Source organism: Galeopterus variegatus, unplaced genomic scaffold (genome assembly GCF_000696425.1).
Source record: "Galeopterus variegatus unplaced genomic scaffold, G_variegatus-3.0.2 Scaffold33, whole genome shotgun sequence".
Taxonomy (NCBI): Eukaryota; Metazoa; Chordata; class Mammalia; order Dermoptera; family Cynocephalidae; genus Galeopterus; species Galeopterus variegatus.
The window spans coordinates 926,864-950,458 of record NW_007726144.1 but is presented as its reverse complement, the minus strand read 5'-3'; the positions used below and the strand labels follow the sequence as shown (position 1 = coordinate 950,458).

The 23,595-nt window shown below is 50.1% G+C and overlaps 1 protein-coding gene across 1 annotated transcript; it reads left to right on the top strand.

Annotated features, from left to right (window-relative positions):
• On the top strand, positions 1-23,239 carry SEMA4A (sema domain, immunoglobulin domain (Ig), transmembrane domain (TM) and short cytoplasmic domain, (semaphorin) 4A). The gene is made up of 15 exons (XM_008570676.1): positions 1-73; positions 4,208-4,372; positions 6,158-6,318; positions 7,216-7,278; positions 7,538-7,636; positions 7,870-7,975; positions 9,737-9,853; positions 10,183-10,307; positions 10,472-10,644; positions 11,717-11,867; positions 18,996-19,176; positions 20,638-20,756; positions 20,902-21,059; positions 21,376-21,476; positions 21,881-23,239. Exons 2-15 carry the CDS (start codon positions 4,237-4,239, stop codon positions 22,471-22,473), a joined length of 2,283 nt encoding a protein of 760 aa, XP_008568898.1. The 5' UTR covers positions 1-73; positions 4,208-4,236; the 3' UTR covers positions 22,474-23,239.
• Positions 23,240-23,595: the final 356 nt, after the last annotated feature.

Below are 23,595 nucleotides of genomic sequence, written 5' to 3'. Positions count from 1 at the left end.
GGACAAGGCACTGAGAGACTGAACGCCTGGCATTCCAGGGGGAGGGAAACGCAGCGGCATCCCCAAGCTCCAGGTAAGGGAGCAGGAGAGCTGACAGACAGTTCTGAAAGGAGGGGCCGGGCCATTGTCTGGCGGTGGCTCTTCCCTGAGGAGGGGGCAGACAGAGGGGTCGGGCCATTGTGTGCGATACTCAGCGCAGTCTTCCAGCACTAGTCAGACTAGAGGAGGGGACCTAGGAGACACTGGGTAAGGGGTTAGGAAGGATTAGGCTGGGCAGGTGGCAAGAAGGTTAGAAAACAGGGTGGGAGGATGCTGGGGGCATAGAGGATTGGGGACATTGTAGTGCCTACACACAGTGGGCACTCAATACATATAAGTTGATTTGACTTGCTTGTGATCATGAAAAGGGCAGATGAGGGACAGGGCAGGTGGGGCTAAGGAAGGGGAGCTGGGAAACAGATGTTTTCCGGACTGTGCTTTTCTGAGGGCTGCCCCTGAGGCCAGAAGGGAGAGGAGGCGGGGGGAACTGGACCTGCCAGGGCCATCGGTGAAGCCAGGAGTGGCTTCTTTCCTGGCTCCAGCAGCCCCTCCCTCAGTGAGGCAGGGGATTAGAAGAGACTGAGCCCCTGGGTTGGTTGAGGTTCCAAGGTAGTGTAGGGTAGGGATGGGAAGCGACCTCTCCATCTCCCTTCTCGTCCCCACCTCCACATTTAAGTCTCCACTCTGGGCAATAAAGCCTGGCAGGAAGGGGCTACTGTTTGATGTGGCTACAGGCTAAGGGGGAGGAGTCCTGGAAGGAGCTGGACACTGGCAGGGGAGAGGTTGAAGTGTTGTTGTCATGGGATGTCCCCAGCCTGGGTTCGGGCTCCCGGGCTTGTGGAGAAATGAACTGGGGAAACTCTCGGATTGCTAAGAAGATGGCACAGCCCCTATGGCCTGGTCTCTAAACATCTGACCCCTTCCCACCACCACCCACCTGACCTACTGCCTGACTCCATCCTCAGCCAAAGTACTTCCCCTTCTTGGCCCCAGTTTTCTCACTTGTACAGTGAGGGAGCGGGTGGGAACCTGTCAGCTCTGAACTTCCTTGACGCTGTAGGCAGGACCTGCTACATAATTTTTGGGGCCAAGTGTAAAATGAAAATGTAGGGCTCTTCATTTAAAATTGAGTAAGACTTTCCAGACAGCAACAGCAGAGCATTAAACCAAGCGTGGGCCCTCCTGAGCATGGGGCCATGTGTGACTGCACAGGTCATGCACCCCTGAAGCCTGCCCTGGCTGTGCGCTCTGCAGCTGCAGCAAGGGAGATGGCAGTGACACTTTGGATCTGGCTCCAGAGGCTCTGGTGTGAGGGTGCACTGCTGGGGCAGGGTGCCTTTTCTTCCCATCCAGCTCCCCATCTGTGGAACTTGACCTGGAGGCCTTTGTACAGGCAGGGGTGGTACTTGAGGGCCTTTCCTCAGGGAGGTTTCTGTTCCCTCTGAGTGAGGTTTCCATTCACCCCAGAGCTGTGGTTACTTAGCCCAGAGGAGATAGAGCTTGCTACCTCCCACCCTCCACACTCGCCTTCTGTATCCAAGTGGCTCAGAACGGAGTTTCCTAGACTGGGGCAGGAGGTGGCACCAAGGCAGTAGGGCTCTGGAGAGATGGTGCAGCTAAGGGATTAGCTTTTGAAGGAGGCAGAGACCTAGATTTAATTTTGCTTCTGCTGTGTAACCTCCCTGAGTCTCATTTTCCTTATCTGTAAAATGGGATTATGGTGGTACCTATGTGTTAAAATGGTTGGGAGGACTAAAGCCTGACAGTGCAAACTATTCACATTGGCTGGAAGGGCTGGGGGAGAGGGGGTCTAGGGCTGGGAGAAATTTGAGTCTCTAGAGGAGGAGCTGGGGCCAGGGCATTGAGTTGACCACTTCCAGAAAGGCAGGACTAGGGCATCAGGCTGGGAGGGTGGGGCTGGAACTCCCCCCACAGCTTCCTATCAGAACTCTTCCCTGTGACCCAGATAAGGAGAGACGCCCAGGGGCAGGGTAGCTTCCCAAATCTGAGCTGAGAGTTGGAGAGACACAGAAGTGGGGTCTGGGTAAGTGGGAGTTTCTCTTGCTTCTGAGAATGTGGAAGGGACCTGGCAACCAGTCTCCAGGAGAGTCTAGGGGAGTCTTAAGCACGTCTCGACAGAAACAGTTGTCAGGAGGAATATGTCTGAGACCAACCCCTGGGGAAACTGAGAGATGATGGGAGCACAGGGAGAAGAAAGAAGGCTTAAGGAGGTTCTGGCAAAGAATTCTAAGGAGTAGCCTGGGCTGTACCATCGCTCTTGTTGGTTGATGCTGTAGCAGAAGGGATGGAAGTTACACTACAGGAAGGACTTCCTGACGGTGAGGAATGTGCATTTAAGATGAAGGTGGGTTATTAATTGGAGGTGAATTAGCCCTGGGATGTCTCTGCTCTCAGCCTGCAGTCAGCTGACCTGGCTGAGTAGGCAGGAACCTACCCACTTTATAGGCCATGGAGCCCTTGGCACTCGATGCCTCATTAACCCTGCATTATGAGGTTCCCCTCGAGGCTTTGGGGAGGGGTGAACAGCCACCATTGGGGGTTGGGTGTCTCAAAAGTGTGTTCCATTAAGCATAAGCTCAGATGGGAAATTTCCTGGGTTTCCCACTGGCCTGATGCCATCATAAGAGTGACGGAGATTAGACTACAGGAGGGACTTCCTCATCTAAGTCAAGGATACAATTGTTTAATTTTTAAAGATTATGGTTTAGCTAGAAGTGGGAGTTAGACCACTGCAGGGATTTCCCAGTAGGTAGGAGTGGAGAGACCCCACCTGTGGGTAAGTGAAAGAGGAATATGAAAGATGGTGTCCTATGCCTTGCCTAGGAAGTCTTGAGCAGGAGGAGAAACCACTACTAGGCTGGTTAGACTGGATGTGACATGATACAGAGGCAGGGGAATTGCTGAAATGCCCTAGAAGGGCCTTTTCAATTTTCTGGATGGACTGAGGCAAGAGGAGGGAGAGAGAGCGAGAGAGAGAGAGAGGTGTGTCTCTTTTTTTCCCTCCCAATCTACCAACTTCCGCCCAAGCCAGGATCTGTCACAACTCGAGAGGTGGAAATTCTGGTTTCCCTGGCCCAGAGCTCCCAGTGCTGGCTTTGGCACGATGGGCACCTGGAGGGCTGCGCTCCCATTCCAGCCGGGCTGAGCCTTCTGTCCCCTGCTTCTGAGACCTGGGAACCCCCCTCCTTCTTTCTCTTGGATGGGACCCCCGCCCCAGAGTTTGGACACCAGGGTTTTCCACTGTGGCTGGTTCAAGGGTATGTGAAGTGAGATGGGTGGCTTGGGCTTGGTGATATGGGGAGAAGATTATGCAGACCCAGGGAGGCAGACAGCAGGGGCACAGAGACAAGGGAGAGACGGGGAGCTGTGGAGGCTGGGAGCCACCAGCCATCCCCTGCCCAGGCCACTGCCTGGGAAATGCTGACAGCCAACCTGGTGGGATGGACTCTAATTGCCTTCCTAGCAGAAGAGGGCCAGGTAGGCCTGAGTGTCCAAGACTCTGGGTACAGCTGGGGTTGGGGGAGAGGTTAGAGCAGGCTGACAGACCTGGTCTACTTGCCAGGTCAGTGGTAAGTATGAGGCACAAAGTGTCAACAGATCTGAAAGTGGCAGGAGAGTACAGTCTGAGGAATTTTTTTTTTTTTTTTTTGGCAGCTGGCCGGAACAGGGATTGAACCCTGGACTTTGGTGTTATCAGCACCACACTCTAACCAAGTGAGCTAACCAGACAGCCCTGGTCTGAGGAATATTTTGACTTCAGGAACCTGCTGTCCAGAAAGCCCCCTGCTCAGGGCCAGGCAACGGTTTGGGCTGTGGAAGGAGGGAAGGAAAGGAGGAAAGGCACGAAGAACTTCCCTGAGAACAAGGCGAGAAAAGGCAGAGCAGGGCTACTGGTGAAAAGAACAGAGAGGCAGGACAGGCAACACCTGGGCTCCTACCCAGAGGAGAAAGTGAGGCAACAGGCTGAAGCCTGTGATGATAATGGAAGTGAGACTCTCCGAGGGCCCTTCTAGATAGGGAACTGTCCCCTCCCCTAGCACTCCCCCCAGCCCCCCACTTCTGCCGCCTGGGGCTCTCGGATTGGCCCCCAGGGGGGATGTGGTAAGGACTGCTCACCCAGAAAGTGCCCGGATGCCTGTTTCCCCAGAACCATCTGGAGACAGCCTCTGGCTGAGCATGGCCCTCCCAGCCCTGGGCCTGGACCTCTGCAGCCTCCTGGGTCTTTTCTTCTTCCAACTGCTCCTGCTGCTGACGACAACTACTGCCGGGGCTGTTGGGCAGGGGCCCATGCCCAGGGTCAAATACTATGCAGGTAAGTGTCCGATGGCCAGAAGTATGGGGGTGGCAACACAGAGCTGGATTGGGTGGAGGAAGGAGAGAGAGGGAACGGAGGGGGGTGGAGGTGGACATGGAGAAACAGAGATATGGAGAGAGATGCCAGGGAGAAACAGGGCCTCAGAGAAACAGAGTGAGATAACCAGAAATAGAAACTCCAACCAAGAGGAAACCCGCTTGAGGCACAGCTCGAGGAAAGGGAAGAGAGGGGTCCAGGGGACCAGGGACACTACATCCACCAGTTCTCCAAAGTTGGTGATTTTTATTTCCATCCTTAATGTCATTGTCACCAAGCTGGGCACCTCAAACCCCAAACTACTTTCAAACCCCCAGGTGCCTCAAGGTCAAGGCTCATGCTAGAAGATCATCTGTGGACCTGGTGACCAGGGCACACCAGGCCTATGCCAACTGCACAATCATGCTGGGTCATACCATGTCCAGTAGTGCAGGCACAAGAACTTAGGATAGCCCTGCCAGGATATGGGCCCTGGAACCCCATAGGCACAGCTTGGCTGGTTTCTTACTGAGGCTGTGGGGTTGCTGGTCCTCTCACCTTCAGGGAGAAGATTCAGGGAGGGATGTGGACACTGTAGGAATTGTAGGAACAGGGTCTCCTGGGCATGGTTGTGTCTTTAGCATCTTTCTGGGGCAATCCAGTAAAGGAAATGTTTGTTGTCCATTGATGGAGAGGCCTCTTCTATATTGGATGCTGGTAATACAAACATGGACAAGGCTTGGCCCCTGCCTTCAAGGGGAAGCAGATGAGCAATCAGACAGTCACACTACAGGGTGGTCAATTCAGTAACTGAGGGTTTTGTACCCCTGTTCTGGGGGAGGCCTGGCCTCCAGGAAACACCCCTCCCTGAGGCCGGCCCTTCTGGCACCTTGCCACATCTTATTCCCCAACTCCTCCTCTTGGTCCTGTCTAAGATTCCCTGAGCCTGCAAAGGTAACAATTACCTGGTCAATCCTCTAATTAATGCATAAGTGCAAATGTACCAATGAGAGAGGGCTTGAGGAGCTCCTTACCCCTTGCTGATGTGCCACTGGGATAGGAACACACACACACCACCATCACCACGACCACCACACTATACCAAGGTAATAGAGAGGACCTGGGTGAGCTTCCCTCAAGCAGCTCACCTTCCCTGCCCAAAAGACAGCCAGGCATGCTCACACGGACCTTTGAAGAGAAATGCTTCCTTTCTGTTTGCAGTTATTCTAGTGGTGCAAATTTCCTGTAACAGAGAGGAGGAAGGAAGCAGGGGTGGTAGTGGGGGCAGGGAGGGGGACCCTTAAAACCCACAACTACTCTGACACACAGTCCTAGTGTTTAGCGTTCCTGCTTTTGGCTGCCAGCACCTTCCTGTCTGTCTATCTGCCTGCTGTTTCCCCTCCCAGTGGGGACCAAGTTGTTTCCCCTCACCCCCGCAGCCACCCCCGAGGCTTAGAAGAGCATCCATTGTACCTCACTTTATTTTCTGCCCCTTTGTCTTGGGTGCAGGCCACACTCCCCCAGCTGCAGGCTGTCATTGCCATCTCTGGCTGCCTCTCCTTTCTGCTGTGGGCTCAACAGGCAGAGCTCCTTTGGCTGCCAGCAGGGTGGGGTGAAGGGGGGAGCTGGTGGTTGGAAGAGTGGGTCCAGCTGCCAAGGCCTGGGGAGCACACTCTGCAAGCCCTTCCCCTTCCCCCACTGTTAGCTCAGGAGTGATCTACCTGCGCACCAACTCCTCATCACTCTCTCCTCCCCACCTCCCAACAGGGGATGAACGCAGGGCACTTAGCTTCTTCCACCATAAGGGCCTCCAGGATTTTGACACTCTGCTTCTGAGTGATGATGGAAACACTCTCTATGTGGGGGCTCGAGAAGCCATTCTGGCCTTGGATATCCAGGATCCAGGGGTCCCAAGGCTGAAGAACATGGTAAGGAGGCCAGGGATAGAGGGTGTGGACTGGGAGTGGGGAGGGGGCCAGCAGCTGCTCTGCACCTGGGCTGCCTACGTGTGAATAACAGCCCAGTGGCTGTTAACTATAATCAGCAATAATCGGCGATTCTTGTTATACGTATCTTGACAATATAACAGACAGAAAATATTATAGTGGCCTCGTTATTCACTGGTATCACGAATACTGGTTGAATAATAAATGGGTGATATGGAAATCATTGACATATGCAATAAACATTGACTCAAATTATAGCAATAAATTGATATCCACCCTCTGGCAGAAATCACCAAAGCGTCTGTTATAGTCACCCTACTAATTGGAACTACACGAAAGAAGAAGCGAGGGAGCTAGCAAGTACTGATTACCTACACAGTTTGTGTTTCTTCGTGTGTGGTCTGTTGGCCATCTGCTCATATGGGGTACAGGTTAAAAATGCAGATTTAAAAAAAAAATGCAGATTGTTGAAGGAACTGACCATTTTTAACATTTCTCACAGGAAGTGTGTGGTTTCACAACTGTTGCTGTGTGTACCATGCATTGTGTTAACTGCTTTACATATGCCACCTTGTGTCCTCCAGCAGCCTATGAAATTGATGAAGATCACTCAGTCAGTAAGCAGCTGAGCCTAGAGTTAAACTCAGGTTTGTCTGATTCCTTAGGCCATGTTCTATCATGGAGCTGTGTCCTGATGAATATCAGTATCATCAGAGTAATAGCTATGGTCACAAACTGATATTATTATTGCTCATCAGTATGTCATTAACCATGCCTGCTGGTGATTTTACACCAGAGCTGAGAAGGGAATAGCAGGTTACAGCTAGAGCTGAAGAGCTCGCTTCCCTTCCTCTCCTCCTTCCCAACTCCCCACTTTAGATATCCTGGCCAGCCAGTGACACAAAAAAGAGTGAATGTGCCTTTAAGAAGAAGAGCAATGAGGTAAGTGGAGGTAGAGGTATTGGAGCTCTGGGTAGAGAACACTGGTTTCCCTAGACCATCACTGGATGACCTCAGGTTGGGCAGGCAGTAGAGGGTGCTTGTTTGCATGATTATTGCCTCGTTATGTTCTACAAAGATATACAGGGACTGTCCCAGCATTGCCCAGCCCTTCTTCCCACTAGGAAGTGAGGGAGCAGCCATTAGGGGCCCAGGAGTTTGGGGCAAGTAGACTAGAGCCTGAATTCTGTGTCTCCCCCAGACACAGTGTTTCAACTTCATTCGTGTCCTGGTCCCGTTCAATACGACTCATCTCTATGCCTGTGGCACTTTCGCCTTCAGCCCTGCTTGTACCTTCATTGTGAGTTACCTGGCACCCAGCTCTCAGGCCCCCAAGCATCTCTTCTCACATCTACCCCCAGCCTATCCTCTGTAGCTCTGGAAAACTCTGTTCTTCCAGACTCAGAACCATCATGAACTTCCTGGCCTCAGACCAATTGCCCTCTATGTCCATTTCCCTTCCTCCCTCATGCCCCTCATTTCCCAGATATGAGACCCTGGCGTTCTGGCCCCCCAGCCTCACCCCCCCTCTAGGGACTCCAAGATTCCCACCTGTTGCCCATCTCAGAAGACAAGGTCATGGAGGGGAAAGGCCAAAGCCCCTTTGACCCCGCCCACAAGCACACAGCTGTTTTGGTGGGTAAGTATCAGGTTTCTTGGTCCATCACAACATCTGCTTTCTCTAGTCGCTCTGTGAAATATGGAATATGAGGGCTAGCCAGTTAGCTCAGTTGGTTAGAGTGCAGCCTTGTAATACCAAGGCCACGGGTTTAGATCCCCGAACCAGCCAGCCACCAAAAAAATTTTTTTTTTTTTTTTTTTTTTTAAAGATGACCGGTAAGGGGATCTCAACCCTTGGCTTGGTGTTGTCAGCACCACGCTCAGCCAGTGAGCAAACCGGCCATCCCTATATAGGATCCGAACCCGCGGCCTTGGTGTTATCAGCCCCGCACTCTACCGAGTGAGCCACGGGCCGGCCCGAAAAAAAATTTTTTTTTTTTTTTAAAGATGACCGGTAAGGGGATCTCAACCCTTGGCTTGGTGTTGTCAGCACCACGCTCAGCCAGTGAGCAAACCGGCCATCCCTATATAGGATCCGAACCCGCGGCCTTGGTGTTATCAGCCCCGCACTCTACCGAGTGAGCCACGGGCCGGCCCGAAAAAAAATTTTTTTTTTTTTTTAAAGATGACCGGTAAGGGGATCTCAACCCTTGGCTTGGTGTTGTCAGCACCACGCTCAGCCAGTGAGCAAACCGGCCATCCCTATATAGGATCCGAACCCGCGGCCTTGGTGTTATCAGCACCGCACTCTACCGAGTGAGCCACGGGCCGGCCCCAAAAAAAATTTTTTTAAAAATAAAAAAAAAAAAGAAATATGGAATAAGATAAAGTTTCCTAAAAGTCAAGGGACAGGGCCGGCCCGGTGGCGCACTGGATAGGTGCGCCGCTTGGGAAGCACGGCGCTCCCGCCCGAGGGTTCGGATCCCACATACAGACCGGTTCCTGCTCACTGGCTGAGCGAGGCGCGGGAGCAGCACCGAGGGTTGCGATCCTGTTGCCGGTCCCCGGTCCGGTACGGGGGCAACACTGAGGGTTGCGATCCGTTGCCGGACACGGAAAAAGACAAAAGACAAAAAAAAAAAAAAAAGTCAAGGGACAGAAAGAGGGAAGCCAGAAGCCTCAGAGCTTAAGATCAGAAGGGCAATCAGACACTCCAACCACCAGCTCCTGCTAAAACTGCAACAAAGGAGGTAGAGAGAGATGAATGTGGAGAGATACAGAAGCATGAGGGTTCAGGAGAGGTATCAGGCAGAGAAAAGGCCTGAGATTCAGTCATTTGTTCAACAAATGTGCACTGTGTGAACACCTCCAAGCATCACGCTGCATACTGTGGAGGTTACAAAGAAGAAACCATGGCTCTGTGCCCTTCTGAACACAAACCAATTCAGACTTTTCACCCTGGCTTCCTGGAAGAGGTGGCCTTTAGCTTTTGAGCTGGACCTTGAAAGATAGGTAGGTAAATGAGCAGGGAAGGTGTTCCAGGAAGAGAAGGGTAGGACCCAAGGTATGGAAGCAGAAAACACAGTCACCTTGCAGTATCAATGAGTGATTCTACTTGGCAAGTAGTTCAGCTGCGTGTGTGAGGGACTAGCCAGAGAAAGGCTGGAAAAGTGCCAAAACACAGAGGGCCACATAGGCTGGCCGATCCTGTGGGCAGAGGGACCTAAGAAGGATGCTCAGTGGGGGTGGTGTTGAGCTGGGCTTTGGGGCTCCTCAGGAAGGTTCAAAAGTAATGAAGGAGCCCAGAGACTGATATGGATGCTGGCACCAGTCAGAGGCAGGTCCCAGGAGGGCAGGGGAGCCCTCTGCCTGATAAGTTCTCTCCTCCCGTCTTCTCCAGATGGGATGCTCTATTCTGGCACCATGAACAATTTCCTGGGCAGTGAGCCCATCCTGATGCGCACGCTGGGATCCCAGCCTGTCCTCAAGACCGACACCTTCCTCCGCTGGCTGCATCGTAAGGACCTGAACCCAAATCAGCACGGGCTGGCCCCCTTTCCTGAGTCCCAGGGAGCTGACACTGTGAATTGCTGTTAATTCACTCAACTCTCATTGGTTGAGGGCACACTATGTGGATTACTGTTAAGCAGTGTCCTCATGAAGCTTTCACTTAACGTAAATATATTAAAGAAGTACCGGTTACTCCCCATTGCTACCCTTTGACAAGCTGTAGGGTCCGAGACAGCCTATCTCCTTGCCCCCAGAGCCGACCCAAGGGTTTTCACCAAGGGGAACCCAGGGCGTCCAGGTGCACAGTCCCTAAGCCCATCTGCCCCATCCCCGCAGCGGACGCCTCCTTCGTGGCAGCCATCCCTTCGACCCAGGTCGTCTATTTCTTCTTCGAGGAGACAGCCAGCGAGTTTGACTTCTTTGAAAAGCTCCACACATCCCGGGTGGCTCAAGTCTGCAAGGTTTGCGGCCTTGGCGGGAGGCGGGGCTGGATGTAGGGGAGCCAATGGGAAGAGGGCAGAGGCGGGACTGAGCGCTTGGGGGCCCCATGGGAGCTGGGAGAGGCGGGGCGTGGGCGGGAACAAGTGGGGCAGGAGGCACCCCCTGACTCCGCCGGTGCCCTCAGAATGACGTTGGAGGCGAAAAGCTGCTGCAGAAGAAGTGGACCACCTTCCTGAAGGCCCAGCTGCTTTGCGCCCAGCCTGGGCAGCTGCCCTTCAATGTCATCCGCCACGCGGTCCTGCTGCCCGACGATATTTCCACCGCTCCCCGCATCTATGCAGTCTTCACCTCCCAGTGGTGAGCCGCGGGGCAGGAATACGGGGATTGGATGCAGGATCTGAGGCCAGGGTGGCCTTGGCTTGTGAAGGAAGGCAGGAACTGATGTGGGAACATACTCTGTATTTCATATAAGAAGGCGTTTGATCTTCACCACCTCCCAGGAATTTAACTTACACCCTTCCTGTAGCTCGGAGAGGTTCTGGCTAGTTTATATCCTGCCTGGTTCCAAAGAAAGATGGGAAGCAGTTTACAAAAGGCAGACATTAAGATCAAAGCTAGGGATAGGGTCAACACATTAAAAATGCTTGTCCTAAGATATTGTGTAGTCTCTGGATACCAGCCACAAATTTAACTCTGAGCTTTCTAATGGCAAGGGCAAAGAGGGAAACTCCATCAGTATTATAATAAAGTCATTGTTCGGAGGCTGAGAGATATTAACTGATTTATTCAAGGTCCCACAGCTGTGGTCTGGCCTGCAGTGTTTAGGTACCTGCTGACGACGTGTCAGGCACCAAAGATATCTGGTGTAAGTGGGGTCCGGTATCCATGGGATCCAGTATCCATGGGATCCAGAACTAAGAACCTGGTGTATTCAATAGTCAGGTTGAAAAGAGTGAGAGACAGACCTTCTGTCTCCACAGACCAGGGCTGAAGGACTAGAAATAGTCTGGTAGTTAGGTTCTGGTCAGTTCTCTGAGTATCAGGAATCCAAGGGACCCAGGAGGGCTTCATGTGTAGCTAGCCTGGAGCCAGTTACGCTGCCCCTCCCATGGGTACAGCCCAGCCTAGTCAGGACAGGCAGGAGCCACCCCAGGGCCTGAGCCCCAATTAATTCTCATTAAGGATTATCATGCTTCAGATGCTAAGATGGGCCTAGAGCCAGGCCCTGGGCCAGAGTCAGGGAACTCAATGGAGCTTTCCTAGCCCTTATCACTCCAGCAAGGAGAGGGAGAGGCAGCTGGAGGCTGGTTGAGCCCTCCACACTCCTGTCCTCCTGGCATTTCTCACTGAGGGTGGGCCAGGTCTGGAGGGGGAGCTGCCTGATATGGCAGAAGAGACCACAGACAATGTCCCTTCTGGCTGTCTCTAGGCAGGTCGGTGAGACCAGGAGTTCTGCAGTTTGTGCCTTTTCTCTCACGGACATTGAGCATGTCTTTATGGGGAAGTACAAGGAATTGAACAAAGAAACTTCACGCTGGACTACTTACAGGGGCCATGAGACCTACCCCCGGCCAGGCAGTGTGAGTATCACCCCCACGCTAAGCAAAGCCCACACACACATAAACACACCTAATGTGCCTGTAAAAGCACTTATCATGGCATAGTAAATGCCCAATAAATGTTAGTGCTCCCCACCCTATCAGTCCTGTCTGCTCAGACATATACCTTGTCCAGCTGCCCACATTCCGCCGGGCACCATCCTACTCACAGAGCAGTTGCTGGATCCACCTGCCCCCCAAGGATAAGTGCACACCAAATATCTGGGTATATCACTGCGGAAACAAAGGAACATGGGCTGTGTGCCAAGGACTATGTTGGGCATCTTCATCTGCATTTTTTATTTAACTTTTTTTTTTTTATCAGAGTTATATATGTATGTGATTTAAAGAATCAGATCTATAGCCCCGAACTAGCCAGCTCCCCGAAAAACCAAAAAAAATTGATCTATAGGGTTGGTTACCCCAAACAGCCTTACTCCCTATTCTCCACTTTTCCCCAACTTCCTTCAACTCTTTTAGCTGATTCTTTTAGTATTTATCTCTAAATCTCTAAATACCATGCTACTTTTTGGTGTTTCTGTTCCAGACAGTGTCTATTGAATTCCCATTCTAGGAGGTGAGGATTTAACTGTGTTCCCCCCGCCCCCCAGTGGTGTGCTGAAGCAGGCTTGCAGAACTAGCAAGAACTGTTGTTGCACATCACCTTCCAAATTCGTGTTCATTGTAGAGGTATATACCACAGAAATTAGCAAACACTGCAAATGAGGGTCTCTACCCACTGATTTGCAGTAAGCCATCCTAAGCTGGCTTAACAACATGCTCCCGCACCCACCCCCAAGCTCCCAACATAGTTTTGTAGTAATTTTGGTTAGATCAGTATTTATATTATGACTTTTATTATTCACAGCTGAGCCGGGTAGTAAGCCATGATTACTTTTTCTTTTTTGCATATTTTTTGTTTTCCCTGGGGTCAGTAATTTTCTTGATTTTTCTACTTGCTTTGTTTTCTATTTTTTTGTTTGTTTGTTTGCAGCTTGGCTGGTAATGGGATCTGAGGCCTTGACTTTGGTGTTATAACACTGTGCTCTAACCGACTGAGCTAACTAGCCAGCCTCTAAGCTCTTCTATTTAATCTAACCCCAGACTTTTCTTGAATCATCTGACTATCTTCTGAAGACAGACCCATTAGCTATTCTAACAGTTCCATCTTCCTGGAGATCTTTCATAGCTGCTGTAGTCTAGACTGGTGGCCCTCTATATAGAGAGCACAGCTGTCATCCTGGAATCTCCCTTCCTCATCATCCTGCGGATTCCCTTGACCTCTTTCCTGTGACACATTTTGTTTTTCTTGCATCCCATGGCTGCTTCTTCCATTTTTTTTTTTTTTTTTAGCTATCTTCATAGATTATCCTCCATAGATTCTTGGAAAAGAACACATGACAGGTAAAATTTTTTGAGACCTTGAATGTCTGAAAATGTCTATATTCTACTTCCACATTTGATAGTTTGACTAGGTATATATAATTCCAGAATAGAAATAATTTTCCTTCAGATTTTGAAGGCCTTGCTCTATTGTCTTCTAGCTTCCAGTCCTGCTGTTGAAAAGTCCAAAACTATTCTTCTGATCCCTTTGACTGTATTTTTCACAGTGGAATCTAATAATGCCTTTTCTTTGTCTCTCGTGTTCAGAAATGTCATGGTGTTGTGACTCGATGGAACTCTGCTCATTTGTTGTTCTGGACGTTCAATGGAACTTCTGACTGGAAATTTAGTTCCTTTAGTGCCTTAGTTCTAAGAAGTTTTCTTGAACTATTTCTCTCTATTTTTTTTTCACTCAACAAATATTTGTGGAGGATGTGTGCTACTGTTCTAGGCACTGGGGATACAAGAGTGAGCAAAACAGACTAAAGTCCCTTCCTTCATGGGGCTTACAGTATAATGGAGTGTTTTCTTAATACTTTCTGGGTCTGCTAGACCAGTCCTCTAATTTTTTTTTTTTTTTTTTTTTTAAAGATGACCGGTAAGGGGATCTTAACCCTTGACTTGGTGTTGTCAGCACCACGCTCAGCCAGTGAGCAAACCGGCCATCCCTATATGGGATCCGAACCCGGGGCCTTGGTGTTATCAGCACTGCACTCTCCCGAGTGAGCCACGGGCAGCCCCCTCTAAATTTTTTTTTTTTTTTTTTAAACTTTTCCTATTTTCCAAGTCTTTGGTTTTGTCCTACTTTCTGGAAGAGTGCCCAGCATTGTGAGCATCTGCAAAAAAACCACTTTGCTAAGAAATGATCTTTTTCCTTCACACAATGGCAAGATGTTACTCTCAGAATCTTCTCCTGACAGTGGCGGTGGTGTGAGCGTAATTTCCCTTGTCTTCATTGAGGTAGTTATTTATACAATTCCACGCTGGAGTTAAAGTCTTTTCCCCTCTAAATTTTTTTTTTTTTTTTTTAAACTTTTCCTATTTTCCAAGTCTTTGGTTTTGTCCTACTTTCTGGAAGAGTGTCTCAACTTTATCTTCTTTTTTTTTTTTAAAGATGACCGGTAAGGGGATCTCAACCCTTGGCCTGGTGTTATCAGCACCGCACTCTACCGAGTGAGCCACGGGCCGGCCCTCAACTTTATCTTTTGATCCTTCCATCAGATTTTTCATTTCTGCTAAAATATTTAATTTCCTAGATTTTTTCAGCCTTGAATATCCTTTTCATAAAAGTGTTCTATTATAGAGAATTTCAAACGTATAAAAAGTAGATGGAATAGTATGCTGGACCCCCATATACCTACTGACCAGCTTCAGCTTACAGCTTATCCGACTTATTTCATCTATACCCAACCCACTTTCTCCCTGATTATTTTGAAGCAAATTCTGGACATCCTGTCATTTCGTCTGTATTAGTTTCCTGTGGTGGCCATATCGAATTACTTTTCATGGCTAAAAATAACAGAAATTTATTCTCTCACAGTTCTGGAGGCCAGGAGTTCGAAATCAAGGTGACGGCAAGGAAGTTTCCTTCTGTAGGCTCTGAGAGGGAATCCATTCTATGCTTTTCTCTTAGTCTGTGGTGGCTGCCAGCAATCATTGGTGTTCTTGGCTTGTAGACACATTACTCTAATCTCTGCCTTTGTTGTCTCTTTGCCTTTTCCTCTGTGTGTCCCCTGCTCTTATAAGGATACTCGTCATTAGATTTAGGGCTCACCTTAATCCAGAGTTATCTCATCTTGAGATCTTTAATGTAATTACATCTGCAAAGATTCTGTTTCCAAGTAAAGTCACATTCACAGGTTCCAGATGGACATATCTTTAGGGGGGCCACCATTCAACCCACTATATCATCCATAAATATTTTAGTATTTCTTTTTTTTTTTTTTAAAGATGACTGGTAAGGGGATCTTAAGCCTTGACTTGGTGTTGCAGTACCACATTCTCCGAAGTGAGCTAACCAGCCATCCCTGTATAGGGATCAGAACCCATGGCCTTGGTGTTATCAACACCACACTCTTCCAAGTGAGCCACGGGCCAGCCCTATATTTTAGTATTTCTAAAAGACGAGAGCTTTTTAAAAAACACAGCCAAAGTACCATTATCATAGCTAAAAAATTAATATTTCCTTAATCTGATATAGATTTAGTATTCAAATTTCTTTCTTTCATTAACACCAATTGCTAAACATAGAAACTGGATAAATTTCAATATTCATTTAGAAATTAATTTTATGATGCTGTCCTAAGTATTAAAATACAGGTTATACTTAAATCATTCAAAGTTTGGCATGTTCACACATGTGCACAAAGTATTTGATAGATATTTACACACTGGGAGACACAATTATGGTCTGACTTTGGAGTTTTGGCAGATCTGGGTTCAAATTCTGGCAAGTTTCCCTACTAGCTTTTTTTGGGTGCGTGTGATCCGAACCCTCGGGCGGGAGCGCCGCCGCGCTTCCCAAGCGGCGCACTATCCAGTGCGCCACCGGGCCGGCCCCCTTTTTTTCCTTTTTTATAAAAACATGACCGGTAAGGTGATCTTAACCCTTGACTTGGTGTTGTCAGCACCATGCTCTCTGAAGTGAGCTAACCGACCATCCCTATATAGGGATCAGAACCTGTGGCCTTAGTGTTATCAGCACCACACTCTCCCAAGTGAGCCACGGGCTGGCCCTTCAAATTTCTAATAGTATTAGATATGTCATGAGTTTTTTAAATATATAGGGCTGGCTGATTAGCTTAGTTGGTTTAGAGTGCAGCCTTATAACATCAAGCTTATAGGTTCAGATCCCTGGGCCAGCCAGCTGCCAAAAAAAAGAAAATGACACATAAAAAATATAGTTTGTTTATTTGAATCAAAGTCCATTGGACCCCCATACTGGCCAGCCAGGAAAAAAAAAAATTCAAATAAGATCTACAAATTGCAATTGTTATTTTTTTTTTTTAAAGATGACCGGTAAGGGGATCTTAACCCTTGACTTGGTGTTGTCAGCACGAGGCTCTCCCAAGTGAGCCATGGGCTGGCCCTCATATAGAGTTTTCCATAGTCTAGATCCTGATGATTGCACCTCTGTGGTGTAGTTTAAGTATTTCCTGTAAATTGTTCAGTAGTTGAATATAGAGACTTGATCAGTTTCAGGTTTGGTTTTGGGGAGCAAGATTACTTCATTGTGGTCGTGTGCTGTTCCTTCTGGATGCACGTAATGTCTGGCTGTCCTCTTTGTCCGAAGTAAGGACTTCTCTGTTCCAGAATTCAATTCTTGTTTTATGGATGAGTTATCTTCACTTATCTCCTAGGGTAGTAATAATAGTTTTCTGTGAAGTTTTCTTCTCTCTGAGTCATTTCTGTTTCCTCTTGGGTTTTCATTGTTCTTTTTATATATTTATTTATTTATTTATTTAAAATTTATTTTTATTTTTTTCTATTTGTTTTGGTTTCTTTTTTTCATGTTCATGGTCTTACCCACATATCTGGTAGTCTTTGCCTGTCTACTCATATTTAAGAGTGAGGAATGTTGAAACTGTTTGGAAGCTCTGTGCCCGTGAGTAAGGCTTGGCAATTTAGGCTCCATTATATCTCTATTGAGGATGTCTGGCTGGGCTGTTTTCTTGGGGATTTTTAATGTCAGTATCTTTAGGTCTTTTCTCTTGGACCCCCAGTCAGTTTTTCCCAGAGTAGACTCTTTTTTTTTTTTTTTTTAAAAGATGACCGGTAAGGGGATCTTAACCCTTGACTTGGTGTTGTCAGCACCGCACTCTCCCGAGTGAGCCACAGGCCGGCCCCCAGAGTAGACTCTTGTAGCCTTTTGCTTGGAAGTAGATGGTCTGACTCCTGGTGTCTGGGAGTCAGAGGGGAAGACGGCTGGATATGGAGAGAGTCTCCTTAGGTAGTATGCCTACCTGTATTTAATCTCCCTACCTCAACTGTGCCTGCTGTCCTCCATCCAGAACCCTCTGTTTTACCTTCTTCAGAGAATAAACCTCTAGTCTTGGGCTGGGATGTGGAAGGGGCAGTCACCCAGCTGTGTGGATCTTGGAGGGGATCGGCCTGCTTCTTAAACAGACTTTCTAATAATCTTCCTTGTTTAGCCTCACTTTCAGAAGTGACTGGGGCCACTAGTTCATGAACTTTAGGAATTTTGCCTTGTAAATCAATCAGATGGTTTGGGCCTTCCCCAAGGGTTGGTTTGGGAAGATTCTTCTCTCCCCCTCTCTCTGCTAAATCTTTCACTCTTTGCTTATTTACTTTCCACCTTTTAAAATGTGAATGTTTTTGCCTTCTCTCCAGATCTCCCCATCCCTGTAGATTTATGCCTTAAAAAAAATCCATTTGGGGCCGGCCCGGTGGCACACTGGATAGTGCGCCGCTTGGGAAGTGTGGCGGCAGCGCTCCCGCCCGAGGGTTCGGATCCTGCATGCAGACCGGTTCCTGCTCACTGGCTGAGCGAGGCGCGGGAGCAACACCAAGGGTTGCGATCCCGTTGCCGGTCCCCGGTCCGGTATGGGGGCAACACTGAGGGTTGCGATCTGTTGCCGGACACGGAAAAAGACAAAAAAAAAAAAAAAAAATCCATTTGGGAGGACATGAGAGTAGGTGCATGTGCTCACTGTCGCATCAAAATGAGATATAGAGGGCCGGCCCATGGCTCACTCGGGAGAGTGCGGTGCTGATAACACCAAGGCCACGGGTCTGGATCCCATATAGGGATGGCCGGTTTGCTCACTGGCTGAGCGTGGTGCTGACAACACCAAGCCAAGAGTTGAGATCCCCTTACCGGTCATCTTTTGGAAAAAAAAAAAAAAAAAATGAGATATAGATGTTATTATCTCACTTTACAGATGAAGAAGTTGAAGCTCACAGAGATAAAGTAACTTGTCTAAGGACACAGCTTGTAGGTGACAGACTTGGGGCTGGTCCTGAGACAGTGCTCTTGGGTATGGAGGACAAGGATCCTGACTAGAGATCAGGACATAAGTGTCCCAGAGCCACAGCATGCTTGTGTTGGCAGGGCCTTTAGAGAACAGCTGGTCCAACCCCCTCATTTTATGGGTGAGAAAAAGGAGGCCCAAAATGGAGAAAGGACTCCCAGAGTCATGCAGCAAGTTCATGAAAAACTGTGATGAGAAGCACTCCCTTTTATAGCACCCCTTTCTGTGACTTCCTTCATTCAGTCATTGACTCAGCAAACATTTATTGAGCGCCAACTGTGTGTCAGGTCCTGCACTATGCCTGGGACTATAGACAAGAGTAAAACATGGTCCTTGACTGCAAGCGGACTTCACCCTGCTTCCAGCTGGCTGCCAGGCGTCCTTGAGGAAGGTGCCAAGGAGGAGAACAGTAATAATAGTTAACATTTATTGAGTACTTGCTTCATGCCAAGCACTGTTCTAATTGCTTTCCATGTATTAGTGCATTTCATCCTCACAGCCAGCCTATGAGGTATGTATTGGTAATATGCCCATTTCACAGCTGAGGAACCTCGGGCATGCAATGGCTGGAATTCAAGCCAGGCAGCTCCAGAATCTGAGCTGTAACCACCATCCTGAGTTGAGGACTGCAAGGAGGGAGCGAGGCAGAGGAGAATAGAGGGAGGAGGGTGGGGAGCAGCAGTGGGTGAGATGAAGGGAAGGGCAAGCCAGCTTGATCTGTCTCCTTCCTCTTCAGTGCTCAGTGGGCCCCTCCTCCGACAAAGCCTTGACCTTCATGAAGAACCATTTCCTGATGGATGAGCAGGTGGTGGGGACGCCCCTGCTGGTGAAGTCTGGTGTGGAGTACACACAGCTTGCGGTGGAGACAGCCCAAGGCCTTGATGGGCACAGACACCTGGTCATGTACCTGGGCACCAGTGAGTAAGGGGCTCCAGAACACCCCTCAGAGGACTAGAACAGGGGCTGCACCTGGTCGAGAAGGAAAACCTTAGAGTTCATTCACTCATTCATTCATCCATTCATTCATTCAACACATGTTTACTGAGCACCTACTATGTGCCTGGCATCCTGCTAGGCTCTGAAAATACTGCGGGGAACAAAACAGTCCAATCCCTACCCTTTCTGAGCTTTGTCTGGTGAGGGAGACAGACAGGGAAGTCTTTGGTGGCCTTAGTGAGAGCTGCTTGTCTTAGGGGGAAGAGTGAGCGCGCAGAGGGGAGCTAGAAACAGCAGGTGTAGAGATCATACCTTCAGGAAGCTTGAAGGGTAAGAGAGGAATGGGAGGTGACTGGAGGAGGGTGTGGGGTCCAGCCAGGTTCTTTTCTTACAGATAGGGAAGACTGTAAGGATCCAGTAGACAGAGAGATGGTGAAGAGATGGGCAGGAAAGGAGGTAATAGGCAGGTAAAGTTGTGGGGGAGCAGGAGGCCGGAGTCCAGGCACAGGCAGAGCAACTGGCCATGGCTGGAGGAGGGACAGCACCTCCATTGGCTGGGAGTGAAGTTGTAGAAGAAGGGTGTTGGTGTGTGTGGTTGGGGGGCCAGGAAGCTGAGGGAGCTCTTATCTGAAGGCTTTTGTGTTCTGTATGTAGTAGGAGGACACAAGGTCATGAGCTGGGGGTGGCAAGGAGGTGGGAGATTTGAGGAAAGAGAGGTAGATTTGGATAGTCCTTTTGGAAAAAGCGAGAGAGTTAGTAGAGGAATGTAGCCAGATTGCCAAGCATATTCAGGGCTTGGCTGAGGTCGATGACCTTGAGCTCTAGTGGAGGAAGCCCATCAGGTTTGTCCATTCTTTCAGGCCATGTTACTAGGCACTGTATCAGCTGCTCATGTATTGGGTATGGGTAGAGAACGAAATAGACGAAAACTTGGTCCTTGTGGAGTGGGTGGAGGCAGACTGAAAGCATACCAAATAAGCAAATTACATAATAAGTTATGAGATTAGAAAATCAAGCAGAGCAGTGTGAGGGGGAATCAGGAGTGCCAGTTGGGGCCATTGCAGTTTCTAAGAGGGGGGTCAGGGTAGACTTCTTTGAGGTGCCTTTGAGTAGAGACACCTGATGGAGGGGAGGGAGGCCAGCACTGTGATTTTCTACAGAAGCATTCAGCTGCCCACTGCCCCATATCTTTGGAGAAGTGGATAGTTGAGTTTCTCCAGGGATAGAGTTTTGTCAGGCAGTTGCAAAGGAAGGACAAGGGGCCAAGGGATTTTAAGCCATTTACAAGAAAACTCTATCTCCATGGCATAGAGGGAATGAAAGTTCTGGCTGATCTGTGGCAGTGCACTAACACTTCAGAAGGAGCTTTCTAATAGATGGGGAGGCCATCTGATGCCAGAGGATTAGGTGAGGTGATTTCAGCTCTCTCTGTCTCCCCACAGCCACGGGGTCCCTCCACAAGGCTGTGGTGAATGAGCACAGCAGTGCTTATCTGGTGGAAGAGATTCAGCTGTTCCCTGACCCTGAACCTGTTCGCAATCTGCAGCTGGCTCCCACCCAGGTGGGAAGGGACCTGACCATCATGTGGCCTTCCAGTGGGTCAACCCTGGGGGCTGGTTTGGGCTGGTTCTCTGGGCCTGGGCCAGGGTGCTGGGACTTTTCTAGATGAGGCTGGGGCTCCCTGACACTCTCCATCTCTCTTCTAGGGCGCACTGTTTGTAGGCTTCTCAGGAGGTGTCTGGCGGGTGCCCCGCGCCAACTGTAGTGTCTATGAGAGCTGCGTGGACTGTATCCTTGCCCGGGACCCCCACTGCGCCTGGGACCCTGAGTCCCGAATCTGCCGCCTCCTGTCTACCCCCAACATGTGAGTGCCAGTCCTGGATGGTGGCTGAAGATGGCCTACCAGAACTCTTCTTACCCAGCTTCTGCTACTCTTCCTCTCTCCAGGGGCTTCTGACACATTCACTCCAAGAGCCCACCCCTCCTGCGGTGGCTTCCTCCAGGGATGGAGTTCTGCTGGGCAGTAGGAAGCCTCTCCACGTCCTGGGTTCCTCTCCTCTCTGTTCTGCCTGGTCTCTCCCGGTCCTCCTTCTTCCCCACTGCACTGACCTCCCTTCCTCCTTCCTCTTCCTATTTTTGTCTGTTTCAAGGGATGGTTTTTGCATTCCCTGCCCTCTCAGGAACTCCTGGAAGCAGGACATGGAACAAGGAAACCCAGAGTGGGCATGTGCCAATGGCCCCATGGGCAGGAGCCCCTGGCCTCGGAGCCGCCCGCAAATCAGTGAGTGTGGGACTAGGGGAGGCACAAAGGCTCTGGAGGACTTCAAAGCAGGGGTGGGCATTCCTACTTCCATTTCCTCCTTCAGCACCTGCCTAGCTTGACACCTGTAACACCAGAGTTGGGATGGATTTGGGTCCTGGCTGTAGAGAGGAGGGATAGGAATTCTGAGCTGAGGGCCAAGCTGGGATTCAAGATTGAGGTTGAAGTCAGTTTTGGTGTTAGAGTTGGGGTTAGATGGGCTGGAGGTTAGTTTGGGGTCCAGACTGAAGACAGAGAAGGGATGAGAGTTGAGTTTGGGAGTTGATATGGAAGTTTGAAATGAGAGTTGGGTTCCACATGTAGGTTAGAGACTCTCCTGTCTTCCTTATTCCCCCCTCTTTACCCCTTTGCCCCTTCTCCTACAGTTAAAGAAGTCCTGGCTGTCCCCAACTCCATCCTGGAGCTCCCCTGCCCCCACCTGTCAGCCCTGGCCTCTTACCGCTGGACTCATGGCACTGCAGCAGTCCCAGATGCCTCTTCCACGGTCTACAATGGCTCCCTTCTGCTGATCCTGAGGGATGGAGGTGGGGGCCTCTACCAGTGCATGGCCACCGAGAACGGCTTCTCATACCCTGTGGTCTCCTACTGGGTGGACAGCCGGGAGCAGTCCCTGGCCTTGAATCCTGAACTGGCAGGCATTCCCCGGGAGCGTGTGGAGGTCCTGCTGACCAGGGGCAATGACGGGGCTGCCCTCGCTGCCCAGCGGTCCTACTGGCCCCACTTTCTCACTGTCACTGTCCTCCTTGCCTTAGTGCTTTCAGGAGCCCTCATCATCCTCCTTGTCTCCCCGCTCGGGGCACTCCGGGCTCGGGGCAAGGTCCAGGGCTGTGGAACCCTGCCCCCCGGAGAGAAGGCCCCATTGAGCAGGGAGCAGTGCCTCCAGCCCTCCAAAGAATGCAGGACCTCTGCCAGTGATGTGGACGCTGACAACAACTGTCTGGGCACTGAGGTGGCATAAACTCTGGACACAGGCTAGGGCTGTTGGGTAGAGCAGGCACCTGGCCATGCTGGCTGGGGGCCCTGGAGCAGTGCAGCTCTGAGTAGGGTGGGAGAAGCACAAAAGCCCACCTTCCTCCCATGAGAGGAGCTACTCCTGCTGCTCTGAACCACTGATAGCGCTCAGGGGGCCTTGCACAGCAGCCTGCCTCCCCTGTGGGACTCCCTTCTACCAAACACATGGGGTCTCTGATGGGCGGCTGCCCTCGGACCTGCACCTGCGCTATGACAGGAGGACCTGGAGAGGATCCTTCAGTCCTGACCATTCCAGATACCCTCCAGAAACATACTGCTCCAGGAGACCCTCAAAAACCTGACTGTTCCAGGACCCTGTGATAATAAACACCAAACATCTAAACAACTATAGGCTAACATACCACTCCTGGAAACTTCATTCTGAAAGCAGCTGCCACCTTGGACACCAACACTCCCCTCTTCCAGGGGTCTCTAGGGTTCTGCGGAGATCTGCCCCCTCCTGCTCTCCTTATCAGCCATGTACCGCTGACTCCCAGGAAGTATTTCCTGAAGTCTGACCACATTCTTTCTTCAGTTGGGGCAGATTCTGATCCTTTCTGTCCTGGCTAGAATGGCAGGCGTAATCTGAGCCTTGTTCACTCCTTTATCCTGGCTGACCCCTTGACTTCTCTCCTCTTCCCTTCCCTTTGTTTTGGGATTCAGAAAACTGCTTGTCACAGACAGTTTATTTTTTATTAAAAAGACAAAACTTATGACTGGTGCTGTTTTTGTTGGAGCAGAGTGCTCCAGCAGAGGAGTGCTGGGATGTGAAGGGAGCAAGCAGTCCAAGGACATCAGCAGGGAGGAGGACTAGGTTGTGGGGTGATTGTTCTCTCCAACTCTACACTACTGTTCCCTGCCAGCTGCCCACCCAGAACCAGCCCCACAGCCCTTTCCTCCACTCCCGGCATTGCTAGAGATGCCTCAAACTTTGTTCTTTGGGCCAATCACTGGACTGTGTTGACCAGCCACAGCTTGTGTCTGCTAGACAGGCGACACCTCCCCCGTCATCGGCCCCCCTGCTGCAGCCTCCACGGTTGCTGTCACCGTACTTCTCACCCATACTTCT